The 17560-nt window shown below is 52.3% G+C and overlaps 1 protein-coding gene across 4 annotated transcripts in view; it reads left to right on the top strand.

The window, feature by feature from the left end:
• TRIM28 (tripartite motif containing 28) overlaps positions 1-17560 on the top strand; it is a 73131-nt gene that overhangs the window by 43533 nt on the left and 12038 nt on the right. For all 4 annotated transcript variants that reach the window (XM_075070714.1, XM_075070713.1, XM_032792978.2 and 1 more), the window contains exons 2-8: positions 9154-9266; positions 11644-11776; positions 12571-12706; positions 13982-14098; positions 14698-14812; positions 15365-15511; positions 17128-17242. In XM_075070714.1, coding sequence (XP_074926815.1) covers positions 9154-9266; positions 11644-11776; positions 12571-12706; positions 13982-14098; positions 14698-14812; positions 15365-15511; positions 17128-17242 — 876 coding nt within the window. The remainder of the gene's footprint in view (positions 1-9153; positions 9267-11643; positions 11777-12570; positions 12707-13981; positions 14099-14697; positions 14813-15364; positions 15512-17127; positions 17243-17560) is intronic.

Genomic DNA, 17560 nt, shown 5'->3' with positions numbered 1-17560 from the left:
GTGCTCGGCCTGTCACAGGCCGATGCCAACAGGAGACCCACACGACTCCTGTTTGAAGTTCCTCGGGGGATCGCACTTAACTGCTAAGTGCTCGATTTGCAAGGCTTTCAAGCCGCGAACTAAAAAGGAGCAGGACATTAGACTAAAACAGCTCCTCATGGAAGTGGCCTTGACTTCAGCACCGAGCGCCGGTCAGTCGGTGAGCAGAGGCACTCCCTCGGCACCTGATCGCATTGGTACGCCTAAGAACTCCCTGCACCGGCCAGCACCGAAGTCGACTCCACGTTGCTCCCTCTCCCAGAGGCCGAAAAAGGCTAAAACTCCTACTGCCTTGGCGATGCCCACGCCACAGCCAGAGAGTGCGCCCAGATCGGACCGCCCGGTGCTGATACCTGCCGCGGCACCGACGAAATAGGCACCGTCGATTCCGGTCCTGCGAGGGCCGTTGTGTCCGGCACCTGATAGCTCCCCAGCGCGTACCGCGGTAGAGCTCACCATGCCATCCACACCAGAGGCGTTTTCGGCAGTGAGAGACTTGATCACCCTCACGGATGCGGCGCTGCCCCTACCCCCGGCACCGCCGGTGCGAGTAATCCAATCTTTGGGCAAGCCAACCCTGACCAGACCACTATCTGTCGGCTCAGCGGACCGGCACCGCTCAAGATCGCGGTCGCGCAGGTGCTCCCGGTCAAGACGATGCTCCCGCTCTCGACACCGCTCGCAGTCCCGGCACCGTTCCTCTACATGGCACCGGTCAGACTCACGGCACCAGTTGTACTCACGCTCTCCACCTCTCTATTCACGGTACTGCTCTAGTTCCTGGCACCGACCCAGGCACTGTACCTCCCGGAGCCACTCACGTCGCAGGGACTTGAGATCCCGGTCGACCTCCCAGCGCTGGTCTGGTCGCAGGTCCCGGTCTCGATCACGGTACTGTTCTGAATATCAGCACCGGTCCCCACTGAAGAGGGGAGCGAGGTCCGTGGGAACCTCAGCCCAAGGTTTCTCTGCTCCTCCATGGCCCTCCAGGCAGATGTCGGTGTCCTTCCACGCAGACAGTTACTACGACTAGGACCGCGATACGGAGGTGCCTACTGGGGTCTTCCGGGACATCCGGCCTCAGGACACGGGACCTCAGCAGTGGTTGTTTTGGACACCATGGGCGTACCACCAGGCCCAGGGTGCTCCTTTGGCCCAGACCCGCTCCGCTTCCTCAGAGCTTCGGGCGTCTGAGGCCACTATCATCCGTCCCCCCCACAGCTGGGACAGAGGAGCAGATGATCCATCCGCCAGGCTCCCCAGTATGCTAGAACAGGAACTAACCCATGACCAAGAGGCCATTCAGGACCCTCTCATCCCCGGAGTATCATCCTCTTCTTCTCCAGATGAGGCGGTGGCAGGGACCTCGTCATCAGGGCCCCCGCCGATAGACCTCAGAGCTCATCAGGACCTCCTTAGAAGGGTGGCGCTTAACATTAACCTCCCAGTAGAGGAAGTCCCGGAGGTCGAGGACCCCTTCGTGAGCATCCTGTCAGCGGATACCCCTACTAGGGTGGCTCTGCCATTCATTAAGACCATCCAGGCCACTGCCGACACCTTACGGCAGCCCCAGCCTCCATTCCCCCTACGGCAAAGGGAGTTGAGAGGAAATACATGATACCCTCTCAGGGATGCAAATACTTGTATGTCCACCGTCCCCCCTCCTCATTAGGTGTCCAATTGGTCAATGAAAGGGAACGCCATGGCCAACAGGCACCAGCCCCCAAATCTAAGGAGGCTAGGCAAATGGACCTACTGGGCAGCAAGGTGTATTCGGCAGATGCCCTGCAGCTTCGGGTGGCCAATCAGCAGGCTCTCCTGAGCCGTTATAGCTACAACACCTGGGCGGAGGTTGAGAGGTTCACAGAACTCCTAGCCCCAGACTCGCGCCAAGAACTTGCCGCATTCCTGGAAGAAGGTGGCCAGAACCTCCCTTCAAGCTTCTCTCGATGCGGCTGACTCAGCAGCCAGAACTCTAGCCTCAGGTATCACCATGAGGTGTATCTCCTGGCTCCAGGTCTCCAACCTACCACCTGAGCTCCAATACACCATCCTGGACTTCCCTTTGATGGCAAGGGTTTGTTCTCTGAGAAAACTGACCTAAGGTTGCAGAGTTTAAAAGACAACAGAGTCATCATGCGCTCGTTGGATGTGCATACCCCCGTGACCCAACGTAGACCCTTCCAGCCTCAACCCCACTGCCCGTACTTTGTGCCCAGACACAGGCAAGACTTCAGTAGAAGGGGCGGGCGGGGAGGCTATAGACACCAGTCCGGGCCCCAAGAGGGTCAAAACCACGGGCCCCCAAAGGTACCTCCGGGGCCTAAGTCTACGTTTTTGAAGGTATGCACGAGGACGGCTTACCAGTTTCAGGACAGGATCCTTCTTCCCGGCGTGGTCCCAGCTGACCTCAGATCTCTGGGTCCTACGCATGGTGAAACAAAGATACCACCTCCAATTTGTTTCATCCCCGCCTTCCCACCCCCCAACCCAGTCCCTCTTCAGGGACCCCTCTCACAAGCAAGTCGTCTTACAAGAGGTGCAGTCTCTCGTCGCCGCAGGAGCAATAGAGGAGGTCCCATCAGGCGAGAAGGGGAAGGGGTTTTACTCCCGCTACTTTCTGATTCCCAAGTCCAAGGGAGGCCTCAGGCTTATCCTAGACCTGCGAGGCCTCAACAAGTTCATGGTCAAGTTGAAGTTCCGCATGGTCTCCCTGGGGACTATCTTCCCGTCCTTGGATCCTGGAGACTGGTATGCCGCCCTCGACATGAAGGACGCATACTTCCACATCGCCATCTTCCCTCCACACAGGAGGTATCTCTGCTTTGTGGCCAATCACCAGCACTTCCAATTTACTGTCCTCCCCTTTGGTCTCTCCACGGCCCCAGGGGTGTTTATGAAGTGCATGGCTGTCATTGCCGCCTACCTCCGTTGGCAGCACATACATGTATTTCCATATCTGGACGACTGGCTCATCAAGGAAACCTCCCAGACTCAAGTCCGACAGCACGTGGGCATAACCACGGACCTATTCTCCTGGTTGGGGCTGCTCCTCAATGCGGAAAAGTCCACTTTGGTCCCCACACAAAGGCTGGACTTCATAGGGGCAACCTTGGACTCCACTCGAGCCAGGGCCTACCTCCCTCAGCTTTATTTCTAGGTGATTGCGACGATCATTCAAGGCCTGCAGACCTCCACAACCACCTCGGCTCACACGTGTCTCGGTCTACTGGGCCACATGGCCGCATGTACTTACGTGACCAAATATGCCAGGCTCCGCCTGCGGCTCCTTCAGACATGGCTCAGTTCGGTCTACCGTCTGGGCAGGGACCCGATAGACGTTCTGGTGACAGTTCCCCCGAGCACCTTATGCTCCCTCGACTGGTGGGTGGCTAACTCCCTCCCTGGTGTGTGCAGGGCTACCGTTCCATCCACCACAGCCCTCACTGTTCCTAACGACAGATGCGTCATCTCTCGGTTGGGGGGCTCACCTAGGTCACCTTTGTATGCAGGGCCTTTGGTCATCGCAGGAGCTGACGCTTCACATAAACATCCGGGAGCTGAGAGCAGTCCGCCTCACCTGTCAGGTGTTTCAGCAACATCTTCACGGCCGTTGTGTCTTAGTGTTTACGGACAACACAATGGCCATGTATTATATCAACAAACAGGGAGGGACTCACTCTTCTCCCCTGTGTCAAGAGACCATTCGACTCTGGGACTTCTGCATAGCCCACTCGATAGACCTGATGGCGTCCTTTCTTCCGGGGGTTCGGAACATTCTGGCGGATCGGCTGAGCAGATCCTTCTTCTGTCACCAATAGTCGATAAGACCAGACGTTATTCATTAGATCTTCCAGAGCTGGGGGTTTCCCCTCATAGACTTGTTCGCCTCTCGCGCGAACAGGAAGTGCCAAGCGTTCTTCTCCTTCCAGGGTCTGTCACCGGGGTTGATCACGGACGCATTCCTCATGTCGTGGAGGCACCACCTGCCCTATGCCTTCCCACCATTCCCTCTGGTTCACAAGGTCCTAATAAAATTCCGCAGGGACAGAGCACATCTAATTCTGATTGCGCCAGCGTGGCCGAGACAGCACTGGTACACCACCCTGCTTGACCTGTCCATGGCCAGCCCAGTTACCCTGCCACTCCTTCCAGACCTCATAACGCAGGACCATGGCAGTCTTCGCCACCCGGACCTGCAGGCCCTCCACCTCACGGCGTGACTCCTGCATGGCTGAACACCTCGGAGTTCCGCTGTTCTGCTCCGGTACAGCATATTCTCCTTAGTAGCAAAAAGCCTTCCACTCGTTCCACGTACCTGGCCAAGTGGAAACGTTTCTCCTGCTGGTGTACCACGCAGAATGTTACTCCTTTAGAGACCTCGATCCCCGTTGTTCTGGACTATCTCTGGTCTCTTAAGCAACAGGGCCTGGTGATATCTTCTCTGAGGGTGCACTTGGCGGCCATCTCCACATTCCATCCTGGAGAAAGTGGCCACTCCGTGTGTTCCACCCTATCACCAGGGTTCCGTTGAGGGGCCTGGAGCCGCCTCTACCCTCCAGACGCCGGCCTTGTCCCCAACCGGGGACCTCAACTTAGTCCTAAGCAGACTTATGCATCCGCCATTTGAGCCCATTAGGTGACTTGCTCGCTCTGTACCTGTCGTTAGAAGACAGTCTTCTAGTGGCCATTACAGGTTGGCCAGAAGGGTTTCCGAACTTCGGGCGGTGCGGCCTTCCGTACCAACCAGGACATCTTCCTTTCCGGTCTTCTTTCTGAAAGCCTCACTCTTTCGATGGGAGCAGCAGTTACACTCTTTAGATTGTCCGTAGGGTGCTTGCTTTTTATATCGAGCGACAAAGCCCTTCGGCATCCCCCCAATGTTCGTGGCAGGTTGCTGAACGGATGAAAGTCTACCATCTCCTCCCAGAGGATCTCCTCTTGGGTAACGGCGTGCATACGCACATGCTATGACCTGGCTCATGTCCCTTCGGGCCATCTCACTGCGCATTCAACCAGAGCTCAGGCTTCATCAGCCGCGTTCCCGGCCCACGTGCCTATCCAGGAGATATGCTGCACAGCGACCTGGTCATCGGTCCATACCTTTGCTTCGTACTATGCTCTGATGCAGCCTTTGGCGCAGCGGTTCTGCACGCTGCCACATCTCACCCCGACCCCTCCGTCTAGGTAAGGCTTGGGAATCACCTAACTGGAATGGATATGAGCAATCACTCGAAGAAAAGACGGTTACTCACCTTTGTAACTGTTCTTCGAGATGTGTTGCTCATATCCATTCGAAACCCACCCTCCTTTCCCCACTGTCGGAGTAGCCAGCAAGAAGGAACTGAAGGTTGGCTGGGGTATATATCCGGTGCCATAGCAGCGCCACTCCAGGGGGTGCCCAGCCGACCCACTGAGTGTTGCTAGGGTAAAAAGTTTTCCGACAAACATGCACGCCGCGCGCACACACCTAACTGGAATGGATATGAGCAACACATCTCGAAGAACAACAGTTACAAAGGTGAGTAACCGTCTTTTTCTGTTGTATGCAGTTCCAAGGGTAATCCTTATGCTTGTGTGCATTTCCTCAATAAGTCATTAATATTGTTTGGCCTTTACTGTTGTACCTGAAAGGCTGCTTGTGGGTGTTTTCATCCTACATGTTTCAGTAACACATCCGTAGCCAAACTTCATATGACAATAGCACATACAATCCAACAAGATATTAATATCTAGCAGATCAAGTCTTTTAGAGTACTTCAAGGCATACTTTGTACAAAACATATCCTAATTACATGACAGTGGGGAATATCGGGGCGCTGGGTGTCTCAGGTTCCTTCTGGCCTTGGAATCTATGAATGAAAAAGGGTAGGGTGCAGCTAGCCTTGCAGCCGGTACTGGCACCTGTCTCTTGTAACTCATTGGACCAACTTCTGTTGGTGAGAGAAACTTATGAGCTTACACAGCTCTTCTTCAGTAAACTCCAAAGCTTGTCTCTCACCCATAGAAGTTAGTCCAATAAAAGATGTTACCTCACCCACCTTCTCAACATCCTGGGACCCATATGGCTACAACAACTTTGCATCAAACTTAGTTAGTGGCTAAACACTCAGGTGGTATTGTACAAGTTTTAGGATTCAGATTTTAAAAAACAGTTGAATTCCTCTTATGCCATTATCTTCAGCAAGTTAATGAGTTTGCTTTATGCACACAGATCCCATGCGATCCTAAGCTCTAATGATCTGGGGGGAACTCAGTGGTAGCTCCTTGTATGAGCAGGGCATGAAACTTCAGCTAGTTTGATTTTTTTTAAATGTATGTCAGAACCAAAATCATGAAAAAGCTGAATGGCATTCGCTTTGGTTCCATGCTCAGCAATCTAAGACAAGTCGAATGCTGTGTTTCAGAATGGGAGTTGGGCATGTTATCACTGGCAGCTCCCAGACTTGGAAATGGGATGCTGACTAATTTATTGCCAAATTGCTTTGTCAGAAGTCTCGTGTATAGACTTTCTGCTCTAGTTAAATACTTAGTTCGAAGTTTCTTGAAATGGGAACTTCAGGTCCATAGTGGGGGAGATATTTCAGCTTTAACACCTGCTCACACTTTTTTTGAATGTAATTTAGTAAGGAAAAGAAGCTTTTATGGGTTGCCCTATGTACAAAGGACCCTGTACAAATTGCCACATTCAGTCTGTTTCTGGCCTGCTATGACTATTGTGGGACAAGGTGGTGACCACTTCTGGTGCTTTGGCTGCTCTGAAAGGTTTGTCTTGTTCCTAATTGGCGTTACTGCTGTTGTATAGTTCTCAGCAGTAATCATTCCCTTCAGAATCTAGAGACTGAATTTAAGGCCGCCTTCCCACCTGAATTTCTTTGGAGCTGTGTCTCCATGGCTGCCACAGCTCATGCCCAGGTGGCTACAGCATCATTTTGTTTTGCTGAGCTGCACAGGTCTCCTGGAAGTTGCCCATCTCATCCAGGATGTGCCAAGCTGAAATTTATCCTTCTGCTGTGGTAGCTAGATAAAATGGAGAAAGGATTAGCTAGGATACTGTGTATTTTATACTTCAATTGCTGTGTCTAGGTTACACAGCACCTGTAGCCTTCACAGTTTGAACATAAATGCACCGAGGAATTTTGCCTCTCGGCATCTCTTTATTTGGTGGCTCTTGCTCAGTGTCCTTTCCCGTCAGAGGCACTTTCCTAGTTAAACTAGGAACTGAGTGTTCTGGATGGGTACTTCCCAAGGCATAGGATTCATGCCAGATATTGAGTTGATTGTGGCAGACGAGCTGTTCCTTCTGCATCCAGTTTAGCCACCCACGCCAGGCTGGCTATGCAGCAGAGCCAAGCAGGATAATGTGCAGGCTGGAAAATAGTTGTAATGGACGTGCCACTGCTGTTAGGTAGTTCTCACCACTCCTTTCTCCTTAATCTTGACACTACCTTCCTGTCATATCCCCGAAGGAGGAAAGTTATGCTGCTCAGTAGAGGAGCTCCCATTATAGGACGAGGGGTGATGTTGAGAGGTTGAGGCCAGGTGCCTTTTAACACATGCTAAGCCTGCACCAACTGAAATGTGTAGACTCTTCAGGCATGTTAACACCTGCTGCTAGCTAACATGTTCTAATGTTCACCTGTAAATCCTGCTGTGGATGGGCTTCAAAGGGCGTGCTGAAGTATGCGTTGGAAGCTTTGGAGCCTTTACCGGGCAAAGTAGCAGAATGGCTGATTGTGGGGTTTTCTGTGTAGCAGGTTGGGGTTGGTTGTGGACAGGGCCGACTCCAGGCACCAGCATTCTAAGCTGGTGCTTGGGGTGGCAATCCGCAAGGGGCGGCAGTCTGTGATGTTTTGCCCCCAAGCGTCGCGCCGAATTGCCGATTTTAAAAATGTGCTTACCTCCAGGCATCTAAATTGCTGATTAGCATGAGTACAAAGTATTAATGTTGTGGAAACTTACTTGTAATTATATTGCTGTAACCTGTTTTGTACATGCAGAGTATATCAGATGTATATTCTGGTGAGGTTTGCCAAATGTATTGTGCACTAAATAGATGTCTCTGGTCTACTAATATTTGGAATGTTTTCTGCAGCAATAGATAAGAGAAGGTGTGTAAGGGCTGTGGAGTTTAAGGAAGGGGAATATAAATATGAGCAACAGTGAGCATAACAGCTGCAAGACTGTTTCCCAGACTGGTAATGTAGTCAGCTTTTTGTGCTGATTTATCTTCAGTTAATAAACAGAACCTGGTTATCGATATCACCTCGATAAAGGAACTGAGCCCTCAATACAGAAGCACCTTGATGTTCCATGAGCCCAGACTCTGGGGAGAACCAAAAGTACCAGCTTGCCAGTTCCTCACGAGTAACCCTATATAACCTCTCCATTTTAATGGCTGCTCCCGCGTGGAGAGGTGAGGACTCATGTGGGGTCATCTTGCTCACTGGGGGCAAATTCTGCGAGTTCTGGGCACTTGAAAGAGGCTGGCCTGCCTCTACCTGTCACATTGTGCTCCTCCTGCAGTCTTCTGCTCAAGTGCTGTGGGCACAGACTGTGCCCTCTGACATGACAGTTGGGAGACCCTGTTTGGGAAAGGGAAATGGCTCCATCTTCATGTGTTCTGGCTGTAAGATGTGTAAGGTCCCTGTGGCTGGTGTTTGGCGAGTATGGAGGCCCCTAATGTTGCTGCGCTTTTAGGCTGGAGGAACCTAACTTGTGGGGGGAGGGGGAGGAGAGCCTAGTGACTGTTAGGCTCATGGAGCATGAGCAGCTGCAGAAGATTTTCAGTGCATGATTGAGATCCTACTAGACAGCCCTTACATCCCACATCCATGCCTGCAGTTGCCATTCAGAGATGGTGCTAAGTTTTGGTATCATCTTAGCCCTGGTCTACTGTACAGACGTGTATTACTACATAACTAGGTCGCTCAAGGGTGTGGATTTTCAGAGGTGACTCAGTTATATCAACCAAACTCCCAGTGTAGACAGTGCTATGTTGACAGGAGGGCTTCTCTCCACTCCACACCAGGAGTGGCACCGTTAGGATTAGCTACATATCTGCTGCTTCTTCCTGAATGTGTGACACTTTCTTCTGCTCCCCTTACCTTGCAGTGGTGGACTGCCCTGTGTGCAAACACCAGTGTTACCTCAAGGACATCGTGGAGAACTACTTCCTGAGAGACAGCGGAACGGAGGCAGCCACAGACAGCAGGGATGCCAACCAGGTAGGGGTGCAACCTTCCTACCCTTTCCTCCCTAGAAGGGCTCTGACTGAACCCCCTCAGCAGAACACAGTTCTGCTCCCCACCCTCTTCTTCCCAACTTGCCATGCAGACCAGGCTTTGGTGAGGGTAGCTTGCAGTCCTTCTGGCCATAGATCAGCTCAGTTCTCCTGGTAAAAGCAAGGGGTGCAGAGCACCTGGCCCTTCATTTCCTGACACTGTGTTCCCATGCCCCTTCTGGCTGCTGGGGTCAGAAGGGGCTGTCTTATCGCGGATGTTGAGGTATCTCCAGTGTACGCCCTGCCCAGGACAGGCAGTGCACTCATGGGTGCTTTGTCAGGCCACTTTCAGAGATGGCGATGTTACAGTAGCACCTATAGGCTCGGCTGTGCTCAGTGCTGTGCAGACACAGTAAAGACACAAGCCCGAGCTTTTAATTATAAATTGACCAGACAGCGGTAAGGAGGGGACAGGAGGAGACTCTTGATGTGTCACAGCAGAACTTGGCTGTGAGCAGAGCCCTTGGTCCTGGCCGTAATTCTTTGATGCCCTCTCCCTCTGAGATGACCCATGATCACTGTTACTTGTCTTGCTGCCGCTAGGTCCCCTTTCTGAGAGCACCCCCTCAGGCGTCCAGCCTCAGGACTTATCTCCCTGACTTTCCCACTCCTAGACCGTCTTCCTGTGTACCATTTCTGCTTACCCAGCAGATCCAAACAGACCAGTGCCTGCAGTTCTTTAGTTTGCGCAGCAAATAGTGACCCGATGCAAACAGTTGCTTTAGAACAAAGTGCAACAGCAGGAACACAGCAAAGCATAACAGGCTGTTTAAGTGCATGTCTGTCTTAAATAAAAGCTCAGGCCAGGCCTTTCTTACCCTGACCTCTGCTCTCTGAGGGCTTGTCTGTCCCTGTCATTGAGGGCCTGTCTTTTTATCCAGCCGAAGCTCCTGAGGTTGCGGACACCAGAACTTCAAAGTAAATAGCCTAGGTGTTACCTGGAGCAGTTGTCAGGCCATTACCCAGGGTTTTCAGAACTCAAAACTGTGGTAACTTAATCAGTTTTCTCCAGGCGGTGTCAGGATTACATTGATAGGGACACAGCTCCTGTTGTCTGCTGAATGATGAGCACAAAAGAGTGCTTTCATCCAAAGCTCCCTTTCTGTGTCTCAGGCACTCACATATGCCATAGCAATGGTTTTAGAGCACACTAAGCAGTTTACCCAAAGTCTCAAATAGTTTTGAGTGATCAGTAGCCAGGGTTCTGGGGGCCCTCCTTCCATCCAGCTTAGGGTTGCCAGTTTTGGCTGGACATATTACTGGAGGTTTCATTACCTGACGTAATCTTTAATTCTTAGACTCCAGGACAATCCTGAAGGGTTGGCAACTCTAGTCCAGCTGGTAGGGAGAAGATGTCAGTCAATGCTCAAAGAAAAGCTCCTTCGAACTGCTCCAAAGTATGTTCTCTTGGTGAACCTTATGTAGCTGCTAACTTAAACAAAGCACAAACCTAATGGGTCACCATAGTAACCCCTAGTGGTCACCAGTTCTTCTAGCTTCAGTAAATTGCTCATTATGCCTTATCAGCAAAGCATTTCTTCTAATCATACCAATAATTGTCAGGGACACTCAGAACTGAGGTTGGTTTTTCCTTCTGTTTTCATAGTCCATTAACTCTTGTCCCATACTCCTATTCTGATGAGCAAAACTGCAAACATGCAGCTGTTTGGCCTTGCCTCCGAGTTCTATCTATGTGGTGTATTTGCTTTTCAACTAAAGCCACGCAAAATGGCTGCAGTTAGGTCAAGTTCAGTTCTATCATTACAAGGGCTGCCTGCTTGAATGAAGCCCTTGTGTTCATACAGTCATCCTCTTAAGCTATGTCTGCGCTACAAACGTCCACATCCCTGAGTGATCTAAGTAATACCAACTGAAGGGCCAGTGTGGACAGTGCTATCTCAGCCCATTGCAGATGAGAGAGCGCTCTCCTGTGCTTCTGGCGAAGATGCTGTAAGCTGACAACAGTGGCACAGCTGCATTGGTGCAGCTTTGCCTCTATAAATGATGTAGTGTAGAAAGGTTTGGCACTAGCCTTTACTATAACTTTTATTCTCTGCCTTAAGACTATTGCACATCTGCAGCCCATCTCCTTCCATTCAGTCTGAGTTGGAGGACTCCGGAGCTGTGCTCCCAGGGTCATCTGCTCCGTGCAATACCACAGGTGCCCATAACTGCACTGGGAGCCAGGGACGCTGAACATCTTTGGAAACAAGCCCCAGTGTTTATCCTTGCCTTGTGCCTAGGCTTGTCTCACTATGATTGTGGTGTAATTTGTGGGGTTGGTGTGCTCCTTGGTGCTCACCCTTTCTCCTGACCCCCAGTGCTGCACCAGCTGTGATGACAATGCCCCTGCTACCAGCTACTGTGTGGAGTGCTCAGAGCCGCTGTGTGAGACGTGTGTGGAAGCCCACCAGAGGGTGAAGTATACCAAGGACCACACGGTCAGATCCACAGGTCAGTGCCCCGCCACCCTGTCGCACTTGTGGCAGGGGAATGCTCAGCTAGCCTGGTACTGCCTGCCCCTTGAAGAGGGGATTGGGGTCATGGAGTGTAACTACTTCTCCTTGCCCACCCAGAGTGCTGCATTTGGGTGTCTACACGAGAGAGCTAGTTTAAACCAGCTTGAAATGGATTTGGCTAAATCATTGCAAACCCTTGTTTATGCTATCTGTTCTGTTCAACTTAATCTGTTCTTGGGTGATACAGTCCATTCTTCAGATGTAATGAGAGCATCTTTTCTGGGATTGTACTGCTTTAACTGAATCAGTTTGAATTCTCCCCTTTGGACAGTGTGCAACTTCCTCATGTAGACAAGGTTCCAGAAGCAGAAAGCTAGGTTCCCACTGGTGAGGGACAGGACTTTAGTGTGATTAGACTCCAGTGCCCACACCCTGACAGCATGGGCTCTGCTGCCCATGGCCAGCATTGGAAGCCTTGAAAAAGAGATCTGGGAAACAGGAGAGATCTGGACATGCAGAGTGTAGCTGGACATGTTGCACGTGGTGGCTGAGCAGGCTTCCCCTTCAGCTCTGCCCCCTAACCTAGACCTGCACCCCCCCCCCCCCGATCGACTCCAATGCACAGATCTGCCATTATTCCTCAGTCCCCACCCCCACCATCCCCTCCCACCGTCCTGCTCTGCTAGTGCCCCTCACTCCCAAGCTGCAGTCCACTCCAGGCTGGCTGCTGTGGTTGTGGTGCCCCTGGGGCCCTGGCTGGAGAAGGGTAATGTTCGCCTTATGTTCTAGGCCCGTCGAAGTCAAAGGAGGGTGATCGCACAGTCTACTGCTCCGTGCACAAGCATGAGCCCCTGGTGCTGTTCTGTGATACCTGTGACACTCTGACCTGTCGGGACTGCCAGCTCAACGCCCACAAGGATCACCAGTAAGCATGCACACCCGCTGGCTGTACTCTGCTGTGAGCAACTAGGCCGCTCTCTGCTACCCCTTCCCCATCCACTCTGGAGAAGGGTTACACTGCCCCTGTCTCTGCCAGGGATACTAATGGTGTGGCTGGCCTGGAGATGTGGGCACCCAGTGCCAGTCTGTGCCATGTTTTCTTCCAGATAGGATGGCTGTTGCAGACCTCTCTGCCAGCCTGTGCATCCTTTCTCCTGGATGGGATGGCTGTGCCAGACCTCTCTGCTAGGCACTGCTGACCTCCACCACGTTTCCTGGCTTCTGGTGGGGCTGAGGCAGCTAGCCTAGCCCTTTGTGCTTTGGGTAGGTTGAGTTCTGGTTTTCCTTGACCTGTTCTCACCTGGGCCCCTGTGATGGTTCTCAGAGTAACCGGAACAGTCATTTTACACCCCTGCCTCATCTGTTACCACCAGCCTGTCAGCCACCCAAGCAATCTCCTCTGGGCTGTACCCACCTGCACTTAGTGCAGTAGGGGTACCCCAGCTTGTGTGATTCAACACAGGATCAGTGCCTTACATAGTTCTGCAGCCCTGAGATGTTTCTAGTGAAAACAAATTTATCAGCGTCAGGAGATAGTGAGGAAATGAACACACACGGTTACACACCCAGCAAAATATGAACACACTTCCTAGAGCATCGGCTTAAGAGGCTAACTTCCCATCTTAAAGTTCAGACGTTCCTTCCAGCCGAGGTGGGCTGGGTGTCCGTTTTCATGAAAGTGAACACAGTGACCACTTACTTACTGTGGGAAGACGAGATTTGGGGGTCGAGGGGTGGTGGTGGCTGTCTTCTGTTTCTCAAATGTAGTCCAGCAAACCTTAGAGGTGTATCTCAAGATGAGGTTCTCTTCCCCTGCTGTTTCCTTCCCTGTTGACTGCCTATGTAAGCATGCCTGTGTTTTTAGCTTATAGTGCTTAATTTACTTGCTGGTCAAAAGACAGTCAATTAAGGTCCCTTTTCTAGCAGGAAACCTGCTTCTCTGCTGTTGCTGTGATACAGAATCTAAGAACATATTTGTGTGTGCGTGTATGTACATTTCACATTAATAACCAGTGTGGCCCTGGCTTTCCTTTGAGACTTACTGTGATATACTTAAGCGAGCCAAAATGTGCACACCAGAACCAGAAGATTATTGCAACCCCCTGGCCAGCTGACATTGAGGGGTTCATGGGTCACAACCCTTGCACCTGTTCTCTGCCCGGCCAGCTCTGAGCATCACACTCCACTTCCATCCTCACAGATACCAGTTCTTGGAGGATGCTGTCAGGAATCAGCGGAAGATGCTGGCTGCACTGGTGAAGCGCCTGGGGGACAAGCATGCCAACCTGCAGAAATCCACCAAGGAAGTGCGCACCTCGTATGTAGCCCTACTGAGCGTCCCAACCTTGGGGAGGGGTCCCTGCCCATGCTGCTGAGCCTCAAGGAAGGATTTCTCCCACCCCCAAAGATGCGCAGGGAAAGCCCTTTCTTGTGATGTGTGGGGGGGATTGAGAGATCTTTGCTTTGAGTGCTGGTCCCTGTATGTATTCATGTGTCTAGGGCCAGAGTATCTTTGCCAGCAATGTCCATGCCTGAGTCTCCAAACAGACTCCGGTTGACTTTCTGCATTCCCTGTGAGCCAAAGAGGGGGTCCTAACTGGCAGGCATGGTCAGTCAAGACAGAGGCCTCCAGGGCTGCTGTTAGCTGGGGAGGAAGTAGTTGAGATTGGCAGAAGGGTGCCCCCTTCTGGAGGGCAGTTTGGGCCCGGGCTTGTCAGAGGCATTCCTGCCTTAGCAGCAGCTGCATGGGAGCACATCTGTCCCTAACCAGCCAAAGGGATGGGACGGGGAGCTGTGCTACTGCAGAACCTCTCCCAGCCTCACGCCTTGGCTGGTTGAGATGCAGAAAGCCCTGAGGAGGGCAGTGGGTGTGGGTGCATGGTATACTCAAGTGTGTGGCTCTGGCTGGCTACTCAGGATCCGGCAGGTGACGGATGTGCAGAAGCGGGTGCAGGTGGATGTGAAGATGGCCATCTTGCAAATCATGAAGGAGCTCAATAAGCGGGGCAAGGTGCTGGTCAATGATGCACAGGTGAGTGCACATTGTGGAAGGCCCTCCCAGCCCACCTGTGGAGCAGACCCCTGACATGCCCCTCTGCTGCCCTGGCAGGAGCCTTGAACACAGGTGTGCAAGGAGTTCCTCTGAGCACACATGGATCTTAGCACTGAAACCTGCTCTCTCCTCACTCCCAGGGCGTAAGGGAGCTGTCCTCCTTGACTCCCCCAACCATTGTCATGGATCAATAGGATCTGTGCTCCATCTCAGCTTTTTAAATGGTCCTTTGGAGGAACCCGTCCATTGTGCCAGCCTTAAAGGGGTCTGACTCTTGCCCTCCGGCCCACTCCATGAGCTGTGCCCAGCGCATCCAGCTGAGAAATTTCCAAGCAGGAGTCTGTCCTGCATCGGCACCAATTCCTACTCAGTTCACAACCATGCATATCATTTGTTAAAATATTAGGCAGTTCTCACTTGTCCACACAGTCTGCACTGCAGGCTGGGGCATGTGGCAGCATCCTGCTTCAGGTGAGGGGGCAGGTCTCTGTGCTGTTGCTGATGGGGTGCCGGCACCTGGCTGTGTTGCAGAAAGTGACTGAGGGGCAGCAGGAGAAGCTGGAGCGCCAGCACTGGGCCATGACCAAGCTGCAGCGCCATCAGGAGCACATCCTGCGTTTTGCCTCCTGGGCCCTGGAGAGTGACAACAACACTGCCCTGCTGCTTTCCAAGAAACTGGTGAGTGACTAGACGGGCAGGGGGATGGGGTGCAGCACAGTGGGGCTCATCCAGTGCCAGGTCCCAGACCTTGATCTCTGGCTCAGCTGTACTCACTGCAGGGTGCTCTCCAGGCTCAGTTCAGGTGGAGATCATCTCTCCACTTGGCTTTCTGAAAAGGGTGGGGCTCCTGCAGGTGTTGGGCAACATGTCACAGCTCAGGCAACTGCACCTGCATTCCTCCTCCATGGTCCAGCAAGGACACCGACTCCAGGCTACACAGCTACCCTCTCTTTTGGGCGGAGACCCATGTCTCTTCCTCCTGCTTGGGGTATTGCCAGGCTGTGCAATTCCCTGACTACACTGTAAATCCCCCTGGCAAGTCAATCAGTAGACTTGCACTTTCCTCAGGGCATAGCTAGATAAGTTGTCAAGGTGATTAAGCACTGGAATAAATTGCCTAGGGAGGTTGTGGAATCTCCCATCATTGGAGATTTTTAAGAGCAAGTTAGACAAACCTATCACGGATGGTCTAGATGTTGTTTAGTCCTGCCATGAGTGCAGGGGAGTGGACTAGATGACCTCTCGCCCCTTCTAGCCCTGTGATTCTAAGTTCATGTAGATCCATCAATGACTATTAGCCAAGATGGTCAGGGATGCAACCCCATGCACTGGATGTCCCTAGCCTCTGATTGCGGGAAACTGGGACTGGATGATGATGCACTCATTAGTTGCCTGTTCTGTTCATTCTGAAGCACCTGACATTGACCACTGGCAGAAGGCAGGCTACTGCGCTAGATGGACCATTGGTCTGACCCACTCTGGCCCTTCTTATGTTCAGAAGGCTGGATATTTGCGTAACTGTAGGAGTGCGATTTACATTGATCCCCTTGAAGCTCATGACTAAGTAAGGCTAAGATTGTGTCTCAGAAGTCATGGAAGGCATGGGAACTGGGACTTATAGAAACCTTGGACATTTTCTGCTTCGGCCACTTGGCCAGTGGCTCTGGAGCTCCGAGCTGCTGTGGGAGGGTGGCTCTTTTAGGTGCTTCTGTTTAAATGCATCCTGGCCTACTAGTCTTCTGTCAGTTCTTGGATTGAGTGGGTAACCCTCTCCCCAGCACAGAGCTGATAGCTGAGCAGTTCTGAGCCAGGTCAGACCAAGCATTGTTGCAGGGGTGGGGCTGGCATTAATTATCCTTGTTGACTCCTCCTATGGGAGGAAACATCTGATGAAGTGGGTATTCACCCACAAAAGCTTATGCTCCAATACTTCCCTTAATCTATAAGGTGCCTCAGGACTCTGTCACTTTTCACAGATCCAGACTAACATGGCTAGCATTGAAGCTTCCCCGTTTCCATAGCACTGTCTCATTGGTGAACCAACCTGTGACAATTAGGGGGAGGCTGGGACCAGCATATCCATGCCTCCCCCTCCCCGAACTTCCGAGGATGGGATCTCATGGACACTGCACAGAGATCCAAAGTCCAATCGCTTTGAGATGTCTGGGTTTCCTGGCCACACCAAGGTTACACGGGAAGAGAGGACAGGAGGTGTGAACCCAGGTTCCTGGGTTTCAGCAGCTTCGTTATCCTGGCTGTGTCCATCTGTTCTCCTCCTTCTCCCTCTGCCCCAGATCTACTTCCAGCTGCATCGTGCCCTCAAGATGATCGTAGACCCCGTGGAGCCCCAGGGAGATATGAAGTTCCAGTGGGATCTTAATGCCTGGACCAAGAGTGCGGAGACCTTTGGTGAGCCGTAGGGCTGGGTGTATCTGGAGACTCACTGGCTTTGAGAAGGTGCGGGCATGTGTGGTGGAGGGAAGGGGATTGCAGAGATCCCAGACTGTGTTGGCCTCTGTATTCCTCTTCCCCCCTTCCCATCCCCCAAAAGAGTTGTGCTCTCCGTGCTGGGAGCCCAGTGCCCTGGCTGTCGCTCCTCCCCGGGGACTGGGTCTTGGCTGTTGAGTGGCTTGTGGCAGGACAGCAGGGGACCACGGTGTATGCAGGTCCCGAGCCCATACCATAATGTCATAGCCAGGGATGGTGCAGAAGTGGCTGGCTGACTGC

Source organism: Chelonoidis abingdonii, chromosome 11 (assembly GCF_003597395.2).
Source record: "Chelonoidis abingdonii isolate Lonesome George chromosome 11, CheloAbing_2.0, whole genome shotgun sequence".
Classification (NCBI taxonomy): Eukaryota; Metazoa; Chordata; order Testudines; family Testudinidae; genus Chelonoidis; species Chelonoidis abingdonii.
Note: the sequence above shows the minus strand (reverse complement) of the source record. Positions and strands in the feature narration are given on the sequence as shown.